Source organism: Coenobita brevimanus, chromosome 95 (genome assembly GCF_032717465.1).
Source record: "Coenobita brevimanus isolate Jiangsu-jjx chromosome 95, ASM3271746v2, whole genome shotgun sequence".
NCBI lineage: Eukaryota > Metazoa > Arthropoda > Malacostraca > Decapoda > Coenobitidae > Coenobita > Coenobita brevimanus.
In genome coordinates, this window is record NC_137048.1 from 7,100,288 (window position 1) to 7,115,473 (window position 15,186).

The 15,186-nt window shown below is 47.6% G+C and overlaps 1 protein-coding gene across 1 annotated transcript in view; it reads right to left on the minus strand.

Moving 5' to 3' along the window:
• Positions 1–318: 318 nt before the first annotated feature.
• The window catches only part of LOC145413187 (aminopeptidase NAALADL1-like), an 88,257-nt gene continuing 73,389 nt past the window's right edge, over positions 319–15,186 (minus strand). Inside the window, exons 15-16 of the mRNA XM_080282913.1 lie at positions 12,506–12,629; positions 319–617 (exon numbers count right to left, since the gene is read on the minus strand). Coding sequence (XP_080139039.1) covers positions 329–617; positions 12,506–12,629 — 413 coding nt within the window. The 3' untranslated portion in view covers positions 319–328. The remainder of the gene's footprint in view (positions 618–12,505; positions 12,630–15,186) is intronic.

A 15,186-nucleotide genomic window follows, 5' to 3' on the forward strand; every position in this document is an offset into this window, starting at 1 on the left:
GACCCTTGGGCTCAGGGCACACGCAGAACGGGAGGCGAACGCGTTACCATCAGCTGAACATGCGTAGTAAACTGTATAAGCAACCGCAGAGAGGCAGTGTATACAGAAAGGCACCAGTTAGTGTAGGCAGGTTCGGCGTGGAAATGTGAGGAGAAAAAGTGTTTGTATGAAGCGAGGACATTCAGTTTGTGATGACTGGGGAGATATCAGCTGGTACAGGCAGGTTAGGTGGGGAAGTCTGAGGGAAAAACTGTTTGAATGAAGGAAGAACAGCCGGTAAGTATGAATAGTTCCACGTAGACGTTATATGCCAAGAAGCAGAGAAGAATCAGCTAGTGTAAGCAGGCTCAGCGGGGAAGTCTGAAGCGAAGAGTTGTCTGTATGAAGCGAGGGCAGTCAGGACGTAAGATAGCTCAAGGTGGACGCGGTGCCATGGCGTGAGGTGATTGAGTGCCCTGGTGATGGCCCTGGTGACGTGTGGGAAGTGGAGGGGGGTGTAGGGGTCCTCAGGGTCGGGTCCCAGCATAACATTATTGGTAAAGTCTCTGGCAACACCGCGTGGACCCAGCAACCCTCTTTCCAAGTTCCTTACCCACCACAGACGCCGCTCCACCTCACTGAAACAACATATTTCATTGTTTTTATTCTAACTTAGAAAATTTGAAAGAAGAAAAGAAAAATGTCATCTATTTATCTTGACTACTGAGTAGCAGCAATAGAGGAACACAAGAATATAATGTTAGACACAAAGAAGTGCTATGAAAAGGATGTAGAACTGCCGTGTTCTCCTTCACTACTGTTGAGCTACGTGAAGTAAGATTAACACAAGAATATAATGCTATCCACAAGGAAGAGTAATGAAAAAATATAATTATGTAGAGCCGTAGTAATAATCTTTTCTGTTACTGAGCTTCGTAGATAAGTTACACAAGGACTAAAAGCAAAGCTAGGTTAAGATGAAAAAACTACAGACAGCATCTCCTGATCTGTTTTGCCTGATGCTGTATTCTTCCTGCAACTCGTGAAGCATCTCTATTACCAAGGGCTTACTAAATGCCATATCTAAACCCTCGGCTTCTAAAAGACTCTTCTCAGCTGATATTAAAGGTTTAGAGACAGCAAAAACAGCCTAATACATCATCTCATTGAAGGGGTTAAGGAACAAATCATCATTATCACTGTCATCACTACAGTTAAAATCATCAGTATCATTACCACCACAACAATAATCGTCAATACCTATGAGCTGGTGCACATATACAGTCGGTCTGTAATAGCACTTCACTAGAAACCAGACTGATGGTATCTTATATGTTGTAAGAAAGGCTCAGTCTACTGGTGTGGGCGTGGGTGTGGCTGGGGAAGTAGGAATGAATAAATGATGCCTGGTAGACACTGACAACACTGACTCTGCCGTCCCCTAAACACACGAGAAATCCCCCAGCGGAGTGGAAGGGGAGAGTTATAATACATGGATATCCTTTCTCCTGGACGGAAAAATCGTCTGATGTTAACCAAAATCACATCACCAGGAGAACCAGCGGCAGAGAGAAGATTACTCGAGATGTTTTTTTGAAGCCACTGAAAGGTAGGATTTCTCTCAGCCGTAAAATATGTGGCTTTAGAATGCATAAAATAACCCAAAAGCATCAAAGACAGTGTAGGTGTTAATGTAAGTGAATGATGATGATGATGATGATGATGATGATGATGATGATGATGATGATGATGATGATGAAGATGATGATGATGATGATGATGATGATGATGATGATGATGATGATGATGACGATGACAGTGATAATGAGTGGATGATGATGATGATGATGATGATGATGGGTGGATGATGATGATGAGTGGATGATGATGATGAAATAAACCTACAGTATAGGCTGATGCTAAACATATGACAAGTAATAACCTTGTCTCGCCCTTTAAAAACAAAAAGTGCTTGAGAGGACGCCTTCATGTGGTGATAGGTATAGAACTGAGCTGCTCCATGACCCAGTTACACAAACGCCCTTCAGCTCCCTCTCATGACTGGTACTCTCACCTGCATAATGCCTACAAAGCACCTGTACAACACCTGAACAGCACCTACATAGCACGTGTGTAAGACATGTATAATACCTGAATAACTCCTGCATATCATCTGCATAGCACCTGGATAACACTTGAATAACACTTGCATAGGACCACCATAACACTTACATAGCACCTGCATAACATCAGTGCTTTGTGATTAATTGTCAAGTGCAGGCGGGGGAGGGGGGAGATAACATATGGGGTGGGGGTGGTTAAGTTGCTGGTGTAGGCAGTGGTATGGGAAGGTGCTGATGTGGTAGGTAGTAGTGCTGGTGTGGTGGTGGAGGTAGAGAGGCTATTTGGGTGGTGTCGTGTGATGTGCTGTGGTATAATTTAGGGGTAGTGTGGTGGGGTGTGGAGTGGGTGACGTAGTGTGGCGTGTTGTGATGTGTAGTGCTGTGTAGGTGCTGTGGTGTGGTATGGGTGGTGAGGTGTGGATGTTTGGGATGATCTGCGTAGTATGGACGGTGTGCTGTGGTGATATGGGTGGTGCAGTGTGAGTAATGTGGTGAGGATGGTGTGGGTCGTGTGGTGTGGGAGATGCGTTGTGCGTTTTTTCATGTGATGTGGGTATTAGTGATGTGGAGTAGGTAATGTGATGTAGCGGATGTGGTGTAGGTAATGTGGTGTGGGTGATGTGGTGTGGATGATGTGGTGTGGGTGATGTGGTGTGGGTGGTGTGGTGTGGACGATGTGGTGTGGACTATATGGTGTGGATGATGTGGTGTGGGTGATGTAGTGTGGGTGATGTGGTTTGGATGATGTGGTGTGGACGATGTTGTGTGATGTGATGTGGATGATGTGGTGTGGGTGACGTGGGTGATGTGGTGTGGATGATATGGTGTGGGGGATGTGGTGTGGATGGTGTGGTGTGGACGATGTGGTATGGACGATGTGGTGTGGACGATGAGGTGTGGGCGATATGGTGTGGATGATGTGGTGTGGGTGATGAGGATAACGTGGTGTAGGCGGTGTGGATGATGTGGTATGGGTGGTATGGATGATATGGTATGGGTGGTATGGATGATGTGGTGTGGACACTGTGGTGTGGATGATGTGGTGTGGATGATGTGGTGTAAATGATGTGGTGTGGATGATGTGGTGAGGGTGATATGGTGTAGATGATGTGGTGTGGGTGGTGTGGTGTGGATGAAGTGGTGTGGGTGATGTGGTGTGGATGATGTGGTGTGGGTGATGTGGGTGATGTGGTGTAAATGATGTGGTGTAGATGATGTGGTGTGGGTGATATGGTAAAAGATGATGTGGTGCGGGTGGTGTAGTGTAGATGATGTGGTGTGGGTGATGTGGTGTGGATGAAGTGGTGTGGATGACGTGGTATGGAAGATGTGGTGTGGGTGGTGTTGTGTAGATGATGTGGTGTGGGTGGTGTGGTATGGATGATGTGGTGTGGGTGGTGTGGTGTGGATGACGTGGTGTGGGTGGTGTGGTGTGGATGATGTGGTGTGGGTAGTGTGGTGTGGGTGGTGTTGTGTAGATGATGTGGTGTGGGTGGTGTGGTGTGGATGAAGTGGTGTAGGTGGTGTGATGTGGACGATGTGGTGTGGATGGTGTGGCGTGGGTAACGTGGTGTGGATGATGTGGTGTGGGTGGTGTGGTGTGGGTGGTGTGGAGTTGGTGGTGTGGTGTCGATGATGAGTTGTGGATGATGTGGTGTGACTGATGTAGTGTGGATGATGCAGAGCGGATGATGTGGAGTGGATGGTATGATGATGTGGTGTGGGTGGTGTGGATGATGTGGTGGGGGTGGTGTGGATGATGTGGTGGGGGTGGTGCGGATGATGTGGTGTGGATGGTTCGTATGGATGATGTAGTGTGGGTGGTGTGGATGATGTGGTGTGGATAATTTGGTGTGGGTGGTATGGATGATGTGGTGTGGATGATGTGGATGGTGTGGTGTGGATAGTTCGTGTGGATGATGTAGTGTGGGTGGCGTGGATGATGTGGTGTGAATGATGTGTTGTAGATGATGTGTGTGGATGATGTAGATGATGTGGCGTGGATGACATGGTGTGGGTGGTGTGGATCATGTGGTGTGGATGGTTTGCATGATGTGGGTGATATGGCTGATGCTATGTGGATGATGTGGTGTAGATGATATGGTGTGCATGATGTGGTCAGGGTGGTGTGGATGATGTGGTGTGGGTAGTATGGATGAAGTGGTGTGGATGATGTGGTGTGAGTGGTGTGGATGTTGTGGTGTGGGTGGTGTGGATGATGTGGTGTGGATGGTGTGGATGATGTGGTGTAGATAGTGTGGATGATGTGGTGTGGAATGTGTGGATGATGTGATGTGGGTAGTATGGATGATGTGGTGTGGATGATGTGGTATGAATGATGTGGTGTGGGTGGTGTGGATGATGTGGTGTGGGTGGTGTGGATGATGTGGTGGGGATGGTATGGATGATGTGGCGTGGATGAAGTGGTGTGGATGGTGTGGATGATGTGGTGTGGGTGGTGTGGATGATGTGGTGTGGATGGTGTGGATGATGTGGTGGGGATGGTATGGATGATGTGGTGTGGGTGGTGTGGATGATGTGGTGTGGATGATGTGTGAATGATGTGGTGTGGGTGGTGTGGACGATGTGGTGTGGATGATGTGAGAATGATGTGGTGTGGGTGGTGTGGATGATGTGGTGTGGATGATGTGTGGGTGGTGTGGATTATGTGGTGTGAAGGATGTGGTGTTGGTGATGTGGAGGATGTGATGTGCATGCTGTGGTATGGGTGGTGTGGTTGGTGTGGATCATGTAGTGTGGATGATATGTGGATGATGTGGTGTAGATGATGTGTGGGTGGTGTTGTGTGGGTGGTATGGATGATGTGGTGTGGATGATGTGGAGTGAATGATGTGGTGTGGGTGCAATGGATGAGGTGGTTTGGATGATGTGTGGATGATCTGGTTTGGATGATGTGTAGATGATGTGGTGTAGATGATGTGGTGTGGGTCGTATGGATGATGTGGTATGGATGATGTGGTGTGGGTGGTGTGGATAATGTGGTGTGAGTGGTGTGGGTAATGTGGTGTAGGTGGTAAGGATGGAGTGGGTAATGTGGTGTGGGTGGTATGGATGATGTGGTGTGGATGATGTGGTGTGGATGATGTGGATGGTGTGGTATGGATAGTTCGTGTGGATGATGTAGTGTGGGTGGCGTGGATGATGTGGTGTGAATGATGTGTTGTAGATGATATGTGTGGATGATGTAGATGATGTGGCGTGGATGACATGGTGTGGGTGGTGTGGATCATGTGGTGTGGATGGTTTGCATGATGTGAGTGATATGGCTGATGCTATGTGGATGATGTGGTGTAGATGATATGGTGTGCATGATGTGGTCAGGGTGGTGTGGATGATGTGGTGTGGGTAGTGTGGATGAAGTGGTGTGGATGATGTGGTGTGAGTGGTGTGGATGTTGTGGTGTGGGTGGTTTGGATGTTGTGGTGTGGGTGGTGTGGATGATGTGGTGTGGATGGTGTGGATGATGTGGTGTAGATAGTGTGGATGATGTGGTGTGGAATGTGTGGATGATGTGATGTGGGCAGTATGGATGATGTGGTGTGGATGATGTGGTATGAATGATGTGGTGTGGGTGGTGTGGATGATGTGGTGTGGGTGGTGTGGATGATGTGGTGTGGATGATGTGGTGTGGATGGTGTGGATGATGTGGTGGGGATGGTATGGATGATGTGGCGTGGATGAAGTGGTGTGGATGGTGTGGATGATGTGGTGTGGGTGGTGTGGATGATGTGGTGTGGATGGTGTGGATGATGTGGTGGGGATGGTATGGATGATGTGGTGTGGGTGGTGTGGATGATGTGGTGTGGATGATGTGTGAATGATGTGGTGTGGGTGGTGTGGACGATGTGGTGTGGATGATGTGAGAATGATGTGGTGTGGGTGGTGTGGATGATGTGGTGTGGATGATGTGTGGGTGGTGTGGATTATGTGGTGTGAAGGATGTGGTGTTGGTGATGTGGAGGATGTGATGTGCATGCTGTGGTATGGGTGGTGTGGTTGGTGTGGATCATGTAGTGTGGATGATATGTGGATGATGTGGTGTAGATGATGTGTGGGTGATGTTGTGTGGGTGGTATGGATGATGTGGTGTGGATGATGTGGAGTGAATGATGTGGTGTGGGTGCAATGGATGAGGTGGTTTGGATGATGTGTGGATGATCTGGTTTGGATGATGTGTAGATGATGTGGTGTAGATGATGTGGTGTGGGTCGTATGGATGATGTGGTATGGATGATGTGGTGTGGGTGGTGTGGATAATGTGGTGTGAGTGGTGTGGGTAATGTGGTGTAGGTGGTAAGGATGGAGTGGGTAATGTGGTGTGGGTGGTGTGGATAATGTGGTGTGGGTGGTGTGAATAATGTGGTGTGATGGGTGTGGGTAATGTGGTGTGGATGGTGTGGATAATGTGGTGTGGTTGGTGTGGATACTGTGGTGTAGGTAGTGTGGGTAATGTAGTGTGGATAATGTGGTGTGGGTGGTGTGGATACTGTGGTGTAGGTAGTGTGGGTAATGTAGTGTGGATAATGTGGTGTGGGTGGTGTGGATAATGTTGTGTGGGTAGTGTGGATAATGTCGTGTGGGTGGTGTGGATAATGTTGTGTGGGTGGTGTGGATAATGTGGTGTGGACAATGTGGTGTGGGTGGTGTGGATAATGTGGTGTGAATGGTGTGGATAATGTGTTGGTAATGTGGTGTTGGTGTGGGTGGTGTAGACAATGTGGTGTGGGTAATTTGATGTGGATGATGTAGATCATGTGGTAAGGGTGGTGTGGATGATGTGGTGTAGATCGTGTGGTATTGCTGGTATTGGTGGTATGGTGTGGATGGTGAAGTATGAGCAATGTGGATAGTGCGGCTGACTTGGGGATGGTGTGGTGTGATGGGGATGGTGTGATGTGGTGTCGATAGTCGGGGTGGTGTGGCGTGGTTTGGGAGGTGTGGTGATACGGTGTGGTATAGGTTGTGTGTTAATAGTATGGTGATATTGTGTGGTGATATGATGTGTGGGTGGTGTGGTGACATGGTGTGGTGTGGGTGGCATGGTGGTATTGTGTGGCGTGAGTGGTGAGGCATGTACGCTGTTGTGCGGATGATGCAATGTGGGTAATGCGGTAGGGGTGGATATGTATTGTGGTGAGGTGTAGTGTGATGTGGTATGGATAATGTAGTATAGGTCATATTGGTGGAATGGTGTGGATGGTGTGTGATGTGGTACAGTGAGTGTGCTGTGGCCTGGTCTGATGTCGGTGGTGTGGTATGGGTGGTATGGGTGCTATGGGTAGTGTGGTATTGGAGGTGTGGATGATATGGTGTTGCTGGAGTGGTGTGGATGGTGTGGTGTGGGTAGTGTGGTAGTGCGGTGTTCGTTTGGTGTGGTGTGGGTGATTTGGTGTGTTGTCCTTGATGTGGTGTGGGTACTGAGATGTTGAGTTGTGGTGCTATTATTGTGATTGGTGTAGTGTGAATGGTACTAGTGGTATGGGAGGTGTGGTGTGGATGTTTCGTGTGGTGGTGTGGTCTGGATGGTGTGTTTGTGTGAGGGTGGGTGGGTGTTGTAGTGTGAATGTGGTGTAGGGTAGGTAGTGTGGTCTGGATGATATAGTGTGGTGTGGCGTTAGCGTGGTGTGGTGTGGTGTGGGTGGTTGGAGTGTTGTGGGTACTGGGATGTGATGTGGGTGGTGCTATTGTTGTGACTGGTGTGGTGTGGATGGTGCTAGTGGTATGGATGGTGTGGTGTGGATATGTCGTGTGGTGGTGTAGTATGATGGCGCTATGTGGGTGATGTGGTAAAAGTATTGTGGGTGCTGTGATATGGTTTGGTTGGTGTTACTGTTGTGAGTGATGCGGAGGAGATGGTGTTAGTGGGGTGGGTGACGTAGTGTGGGTGGTGCGGTGTGGAGGGTGTGGTATGAGATAGGGGAAATTTCACGTGGATGGTGTGGGTGATGTAGTCTGGGAAGGGTAGCGGGATGGTGTTGATGATGTGGTGCGGTGTTAATAGTCTGATGTGAGTGGTGTGGTGAGGGTAATGTGACTTTGTGAGCAATGCAGTGTAACAGTTGGTGTTGGATGTGGTATGGTATTGGTGCTGAATGTAGTGTGAATGCACTGGGAGATGTAGTTTGGGTGGTGTAGTGTGGGTGGCATGTGTGTTACGGTGTGGATGTTAAGTCGTGATGTAAGTGCAGTGGTAAAGTGTGAGTGGTATTGTGTGGGAAGTTTCGGTCATGTGGTGTGTGTAGTGTGGTGTGTTGGTGTGGAAGATGTGGTGTGTGTGGTATGGTTGATGTGGTGTGGTATGGGCAATGTAGTTTGGTGTGGGTGATGCAGTGTGGTATTGTATGGTGTGATGTGGTGTGGGTGGTTGGTGTGGTGTGATGTGGGTAATGTAGTTTGGCGTGGGTGATGCAGTGTGGTATGGTATGGTGTGATGTGGTGTGGGTGATTGGTATGATTTGTGTGGTTTGTATGGTGTGATATAGAGTGGGTGATGTGATGTGGGTGGTGTACCATGGGTGATGAGGGTGATGTAGATGGTGTATTGTGGTACGTGTGGTGTGGTGTGTGTTGTTTGGGTGGTGTGTGTTTTTTGGTGTGGGTGAGTGTGTGGTGTGGTATAATAATATGGGTGGTATGGTGCGGTTGGTATAATGTGGTTGGTGTAGTATGCGTAGTTTTGTGAGGTGTGGTGGGGGTGGCGCAGGTGGTGTGGTGTGGATGGTTTGAGTAGAGGGGGTTGGGACAGTCGCATGTGTGGATGGTGTGGTATGGGTGCTGTTGTGGTGAGGGTGCTGTGAATGGGAGCAGTGGATGATGTGGATGGGGTTAGTAGGTGATTTGGTGTGGATGCAGTGAAAGGTGGTGGTGGTGGTGAGGGAGATGCCATGTGGTGTGGTTGATGTGAGTGGTGTAGAGTGAGTGATGTGGTGTGGGTGGTGTTGTGTTGTGTATGGGGTGTGCGGATGGTGTGGCGTGGGTTTAGTGGATGGTGTAACGACGCTGTGCTGTAGTTCTAGTTAACAGCTGGTGTGATGTAGGAGCAGCAGGTGGTGTGGGTGGTGTGGTGGTTTGGGTGGTGTGGGAGTGGTATGAGCGGTATGAGTTGTATGGTGGAGTGGGTAGTGTGGATGGAGTGGCCGGCGTTGGTAGTGTGGATTGGGTGAGTGGTGTGGATAGTGTGGATGGAGTAGAGTGTAACAGTTGGAATCAACGGGTGTAGTTGGAATATGTGATGTGAGTGGTGTCAGTGAATGGTGTGGGTGGGGTCAGTGGGTGGTGTGGGTGGAGTCAGTGGGTGGAGTGGTCGGGGTCAGTGGGTAGTGTGGGTGGGGTCAGTGGATGGTGTGGGTGGTGTCAGTGGGTGGTGTGGGTGGTGTCAGTGGGTGGTGTGGGTGGGGTCAACGGGTTGAGTGGGTGGTGTCAGTGGGTGATTTGCGTGGGGCCAGTGGGTGGTGTGGGTGGGGTCAGTGAGTGGTGTGGGTGGGGTCAGTGGATGGTATGGATGGAGTCAGTGAGTGGTGTGGGTGGGATCAGTGGGTGGAGTGGGTGGTCTCAGTGGGTGGTGTGGGTGGCGTCAGTGGGTGATGTGGGTGGTCTCAGTGGGTGGTGTGAGTGGCGTCAGTGGGTGATGTGGGTTGTCTCAGTGGGTGGTGTGGGTGGGGTTAGTGGGTGGTGTGGGTGGGGTCAGTAAGTGGTGTGGGTGGTGTCAGTGGGTGGTGTGGGGGAGGTCAGTAATGGTGTGGGGGAGGTCAGTAATGGTGTGGGTGAGGTCAGTGGGTGGTGTGGGTGGTGGAGTCAGTGGGTGGTGTGGGTGGTGGGGTCAGTGAGTGGTGTGGGTGGTGGGGTCAGTGAGTGGTGTGGGTGGAGTCAGTGGGTGGTGTGGGTGGGGTCAGTGAGTGGTGTGGGTGGGGTCAGTGAGTGGTGTGGGTGGGGTCAGTGAGTGGTGTGGGTGGGGTCAGTGAGTGGTGTGGATGGAGTCAGTGGGTGGGTTGGGTGGTGTCAGTGGGTGGTGTGGGTGAGGTTAGTGGGTGGTGTGGGTGGTGTCAGTGAGTGGTGTGGGTGGTGTCAGAAAGTGATGTGGGTGGTGTCAGTAAGCGATGTATGTGGAGTCAGTGGGTGGTGTCACTGGGTGGTGTGGGTGGTGACAGTGAGTGGTGTGGGTGGGGTCAGTGAGTTGTGTGGGTGGTGTCAGTGGGTGGTGTGGGTGGGGTCAGTGAGTGATGTGGGTGGGGTCAGTGGGTGGTGTCAGTGAATGGTGTGGGTGGGGTCAGTGTGTGGTGTGGGTGGTGTCAGTGTGTGGTGTGGGTGGTGTCAGTGGGTGGTGTGGGTGGAGTCAGTGGGTGGTGTGGGTGGGGTCAGTGAGTGGTGTGGATGGGGCCAGTGGGTGGTGTGGATGGTGTCAGTGAGTGGCGTGGGTGGGGTCAGAGGGTGGCGTGGGTGGGGTCAGAGGGTGATGTGCGTGGAATCAGTGGGTGGTGTGGGTGAGGTCAGAGGGTGATGTGGGTGGGATCAGTGGGTGGTGTGAGTAGGATCATTGGGTGGTGTGGGTGGTGTCAGTGAGTGGTGTGGGTGGGGTCAGTGGGTGGTGTGGGTGGTGTCAGTGGGTGATGTGGGTGGAGTCAGTAGGTGATGTGGCTGAGGTCACTGGGTGATATGGATGGAGTCAGTGTCTGTTGTCGGTGGTGAGTGGTGTGGGTGGGGTTACTGGATGGCTCAGCGTCTGGTGTGGGTGGTGTGGTTTAGACAGTGTCTGTATCTGACTGGGTAGGCTCAATCAACAAAAGGTACGCAGACTCCCGCGGTGCATTACACAACAGAAATGGAGGGGCTCTGAAATTCTGCACTGCCTGTCTATCTCATTAACCCTACGTCAAATTACTTCACTGAATTATAATCAGTAACCACCAATGTGAATTTTCAGTTTCTCAGATATAACTATGGTCAAATCTCAAGGAACGTACGGGGTTCGAAATTTCTTTTGTTGACTGAACTTTAGACCCATAAGGCATGAGTTCAGATCACCTTCAGACCAAAAATAATTAATGCACAGGCATTATTTTCATATATTTTCAGAGTTAATATTCAGGGTCGTATCCTCTGTGGCTTATGATATTTCGTACTACCTCTTCCGTACCTATTTATTCTGCACATTACTCCTCAGCAACTTGTTTGTTACTGTCACAAACTATGTCAATACTGAAAACATACAAATAGCTAAAAGAGAATGTTGAAGTGTAATATGCAAAGTAAATCGATTAGGAAGAGGTGCTACGAGCTTCCGATACCACCTAAAATACGACCCTCACATGGGAACTTTGCAAATTATTCCTCTTATCATTACCTTTTACAGTAACAAGACAAAACATGGAATGATTCTGCACTTTCTTGTCCATGTTCTTGCTTCAGAGGGAAAAAAAAAAAAGTAGTTATGACAAAGGGTTTGATCGCAAGTTTTTGAGTCAGCCCTGTGATTGGTTTTCACGAGACTTATAATCAAGATTCCTTGACTTACGCTTGACTTCTGCTTGACTATCTACAGACGAAGCTGTCTGAATAAATCAAAATGATGCTATGTTAGCGCGAAGCTATTTTAATCAAACCCAGAAGAGCTCCAGAGGTAACTTCATTAACCGAAGTGAGAAGATATCTAAATACTTTAACCACCCTCAAAGGGGCTCCAGAGGTACAAACTTTTTACAAGTCAAGGCCGCAGAGATATAACCACGTGCCAAACTTGGCCGACACTTTTCTGCCGGCTATCAATGGCAAGTATTGCATGAACTATCTCCAAGTGATAGCAGTACGAAGCACATAACAATGGAGCATGAGAAGAGAGGACAGACTGTCATCTGGGAAGGAATGAGAAATATGACAGGCAGGACATGACACAGCCAAAGGAATGTCGGCCAACTTTGTTTATGTCTGTACCTTGATTTCTGGTTGACTTCCCCTGGACTCATGATTTCTGCTTGTACTGTAAACACATTTTGCGTTGTTTCATTCGTGTCACTAGAGCCGTTCGACTCTATTGACTCCAGTAGTTGACCAGTACATGTGATTATAGTTTTTCTTTTTCTTTTTTGCGAGGCCACCCCAAAACAGCAATAAAGGTCATGAGAAAGTCGCAATGATTTTGACCATTACATTCTGGCAATAACACATCCCTGGTATTTCATCTCGTTAAGAGTTTTGGGAATTTCTTGAAACCTCTTCCTTAGCGATTTTTTTTCCACATTACACCTCACCATCCTCTTGAATTTTACTACTATACTGAGCGTAATAAACAGGACACAGGACAAGATAATGTATAGTATGTAAAATAATTCGCTAAAGAAGAGGTGCAACGAAACCTTTTATACCACCTGTAATACGGTCGTGAGTACCTGTGCTGTTGTTGTCGTTGAGGCTGTGATTGAAGCGGCCTGAGGTAGAAGGGTCGTTTCTGGTACCAGTCGTCTAGCAGTGACAGTCGATCCTGCAGGGTTAGTATCTCCCTGCTGATGGCGTCTGGCAGAGAAAGAAAATGAAGTTAGAGAGAGGGGGGGGGGGAGTTAAATTAATTCAGTTGGAGATGCCCTATTACTTAATTTGAGAGTACGGAAGTCATAGGCCTGACGAAGGATCGACTGGAAAATGCCTAGCTGTGCAAAATAATACCTTGTTATTGAGTACGGGTTAATGAATATACATACATACATACACACATATAGACAGACAGACAGATAGATAGACAGATAGATAGGTACATGGTTAGATAGATACATATACAGATAAATGGATGGGTAGATGAGGCAGGATGTGATAGTCTGTGTGCATGTACAAGACCGTGTTTGCGTGTCCATCCATGTATCCGTCCACTCTTCCGGATCACGTCACAGACTCTCCACAGCCAAAGCTGCTGGTCCAGAAGACCCCATCGATGTAATTAAAGTATCCTTTATAAAACCTGTGCTTTTATATACTTTCACTTTAGTATGCTTTCACACCCTTTTTGTTAGGAGAAAATCCTGGGCCAGTTAGAAAGAGAAGGGAAGCCACAGACATCAAAACAGGAGAGAAAAGGCAAGCAGGTCAACTGTTTCTGCCACTAAAATAATCATGTCAGACTCAATACAAAAAGCAGTGCCAAGGCACGACAAACCCGTCCCCGGCAGTCATTTCAGTGTTGACGTATAAACACAACAAGATAGTCAAAGATGTCACATATCAGTTTGGAGTAAGTCGGGTGAAAATTTACGATTTTATTCCCATTTGAAATTTTAGGCTTGACTCACCTAATATTGACCCCCCTATCGCTAATTGGGGGGGTGACCCCCCTGATGTAATGAGGCATGTTATAGGATGCAGAGTTGAAAGATGCACCTTTAGGTTTTGGTTTCATGTCGATATGACGAATTTGAAAGTTATGGCGAAAAAACTTTTTTTTTTTCGGCCTACAGCCTGGGCCTTGGCCCAATTTGGCCCCAAATTTAATCATGTGATCGGTAGGTCACAGTCCATCATCCCTGTAATTTTAGTCAATATCGCACCGGTAATTTTCGGTAAATTTGTTAACAGACATACAAACATATAGACAAACCAAATGAAAATAATATCCGTCCCCAAGCCACTCCGGGAGGGAGAAGTGTAACAATTGTGACCAGGCAACCAATCGCGCGTGTCTAGATATAAGCGTGTTTTAATATACAGCACAACAGTACATTAAGTATCCTGTTTTTAGAGACTTGCTGCATCAGAATCGAATCAGATGTTGGTAAGGAAGTGCAAAACAGTTCCAATATTCAGGCACGATTATCTAGAAACAATGTTATGGCTGACGTCATTTCTATTCTATTCTGCCTTCTGTGTACTTCATAGAAATGAGGAGATTTATTGCACGTTTCTCTAAACCTGACGAAGATCCCTAACTCCCTACCTTTCAGTTGATAGCCACGTATAAATAGTATGGAGGATGGATTTGGCACGTAACCTAGAGATTCATTGCTACCTCATAACTCTCATCGAATTTTTTGCAATCACAATTTAATTTACAAGTTGTGGGAATGGCCCAGCTCCATCAGGTGAAAGCAAAACCATAGAAGAGTGTGTGAGTAGGGTTGTGGCTGTCAGAGAAGGAGTAAAATTAAGTTCACATTCTATAGAAGGGAAATGATAGAAAATTTCAACTTTTTTCACCAACCCTGTACCATTAATTGGATAAAATTGGAAAATCAACTTTACAGGTAGCAATGGAACTTTATTAGGCTGCCTAAGGACTTATTTGCAAGAGGGGCAAAAAAATATATATAAATATAAGGAGGATTTACTGCAGAGCAACAACTGGGTGGAGACACAAGGGGAGTTTAGTCCCTTCAGGCAGAGGACGTATTTCCAATTTTGTTTTTGCTATCACCAGATGATTTTATTCAGTTTAGGTGAGCTTACGTTAAATTGAGGAATTAGATAAAGCCTTTATTTACTCCTCCAGTAATACACGGCTGTCCTAACTTAAATAAAATCGTCTGAAGGTAGCAGAGAAGAAGCAAAAAGTATGTTCTTGTCCTGACGTGGTTAGGGTGAGTATTGTGCCAGTAGAGCCGTTAGAGTTGATTTGTTTGCACCTGACCAACTAAATCTCATCCCACAGCTCGAAGACAATGTCATGTTCACATGAAATTCGATGAGACTTTGCCGTGCAACAGCAACGAATCTCATTGATTATTAGTCCAGTTTAACCTTCTCTTGCACAACTCTTGACCATCAGATCCGAAATGCGATTTGGGATTTTGGGCAGTTTCGAGTAAATGCAGTATAGAGAGTATGAAAAAAATTTCCAAGGGTCCATTTGTCCAGTGTGTAGCTCGTATATTAGGTGATACAGAGGGCTTCATGGCACCTCATCGTTAGTGATTTAATCAGCACATTCGCTTCTTGCAGTGGTTAAAGAGGTAGAGGTCCGTATTGCTGTCAGCTAAGGAAACTCACTACCGCTTCATCCTTACTAGCTTATTTCTGCAACTGGTGCGTCCAAATATACTTGTATGCTATTTACGTAATCTCTGTCGATAATAGAAAGAGAGTAACT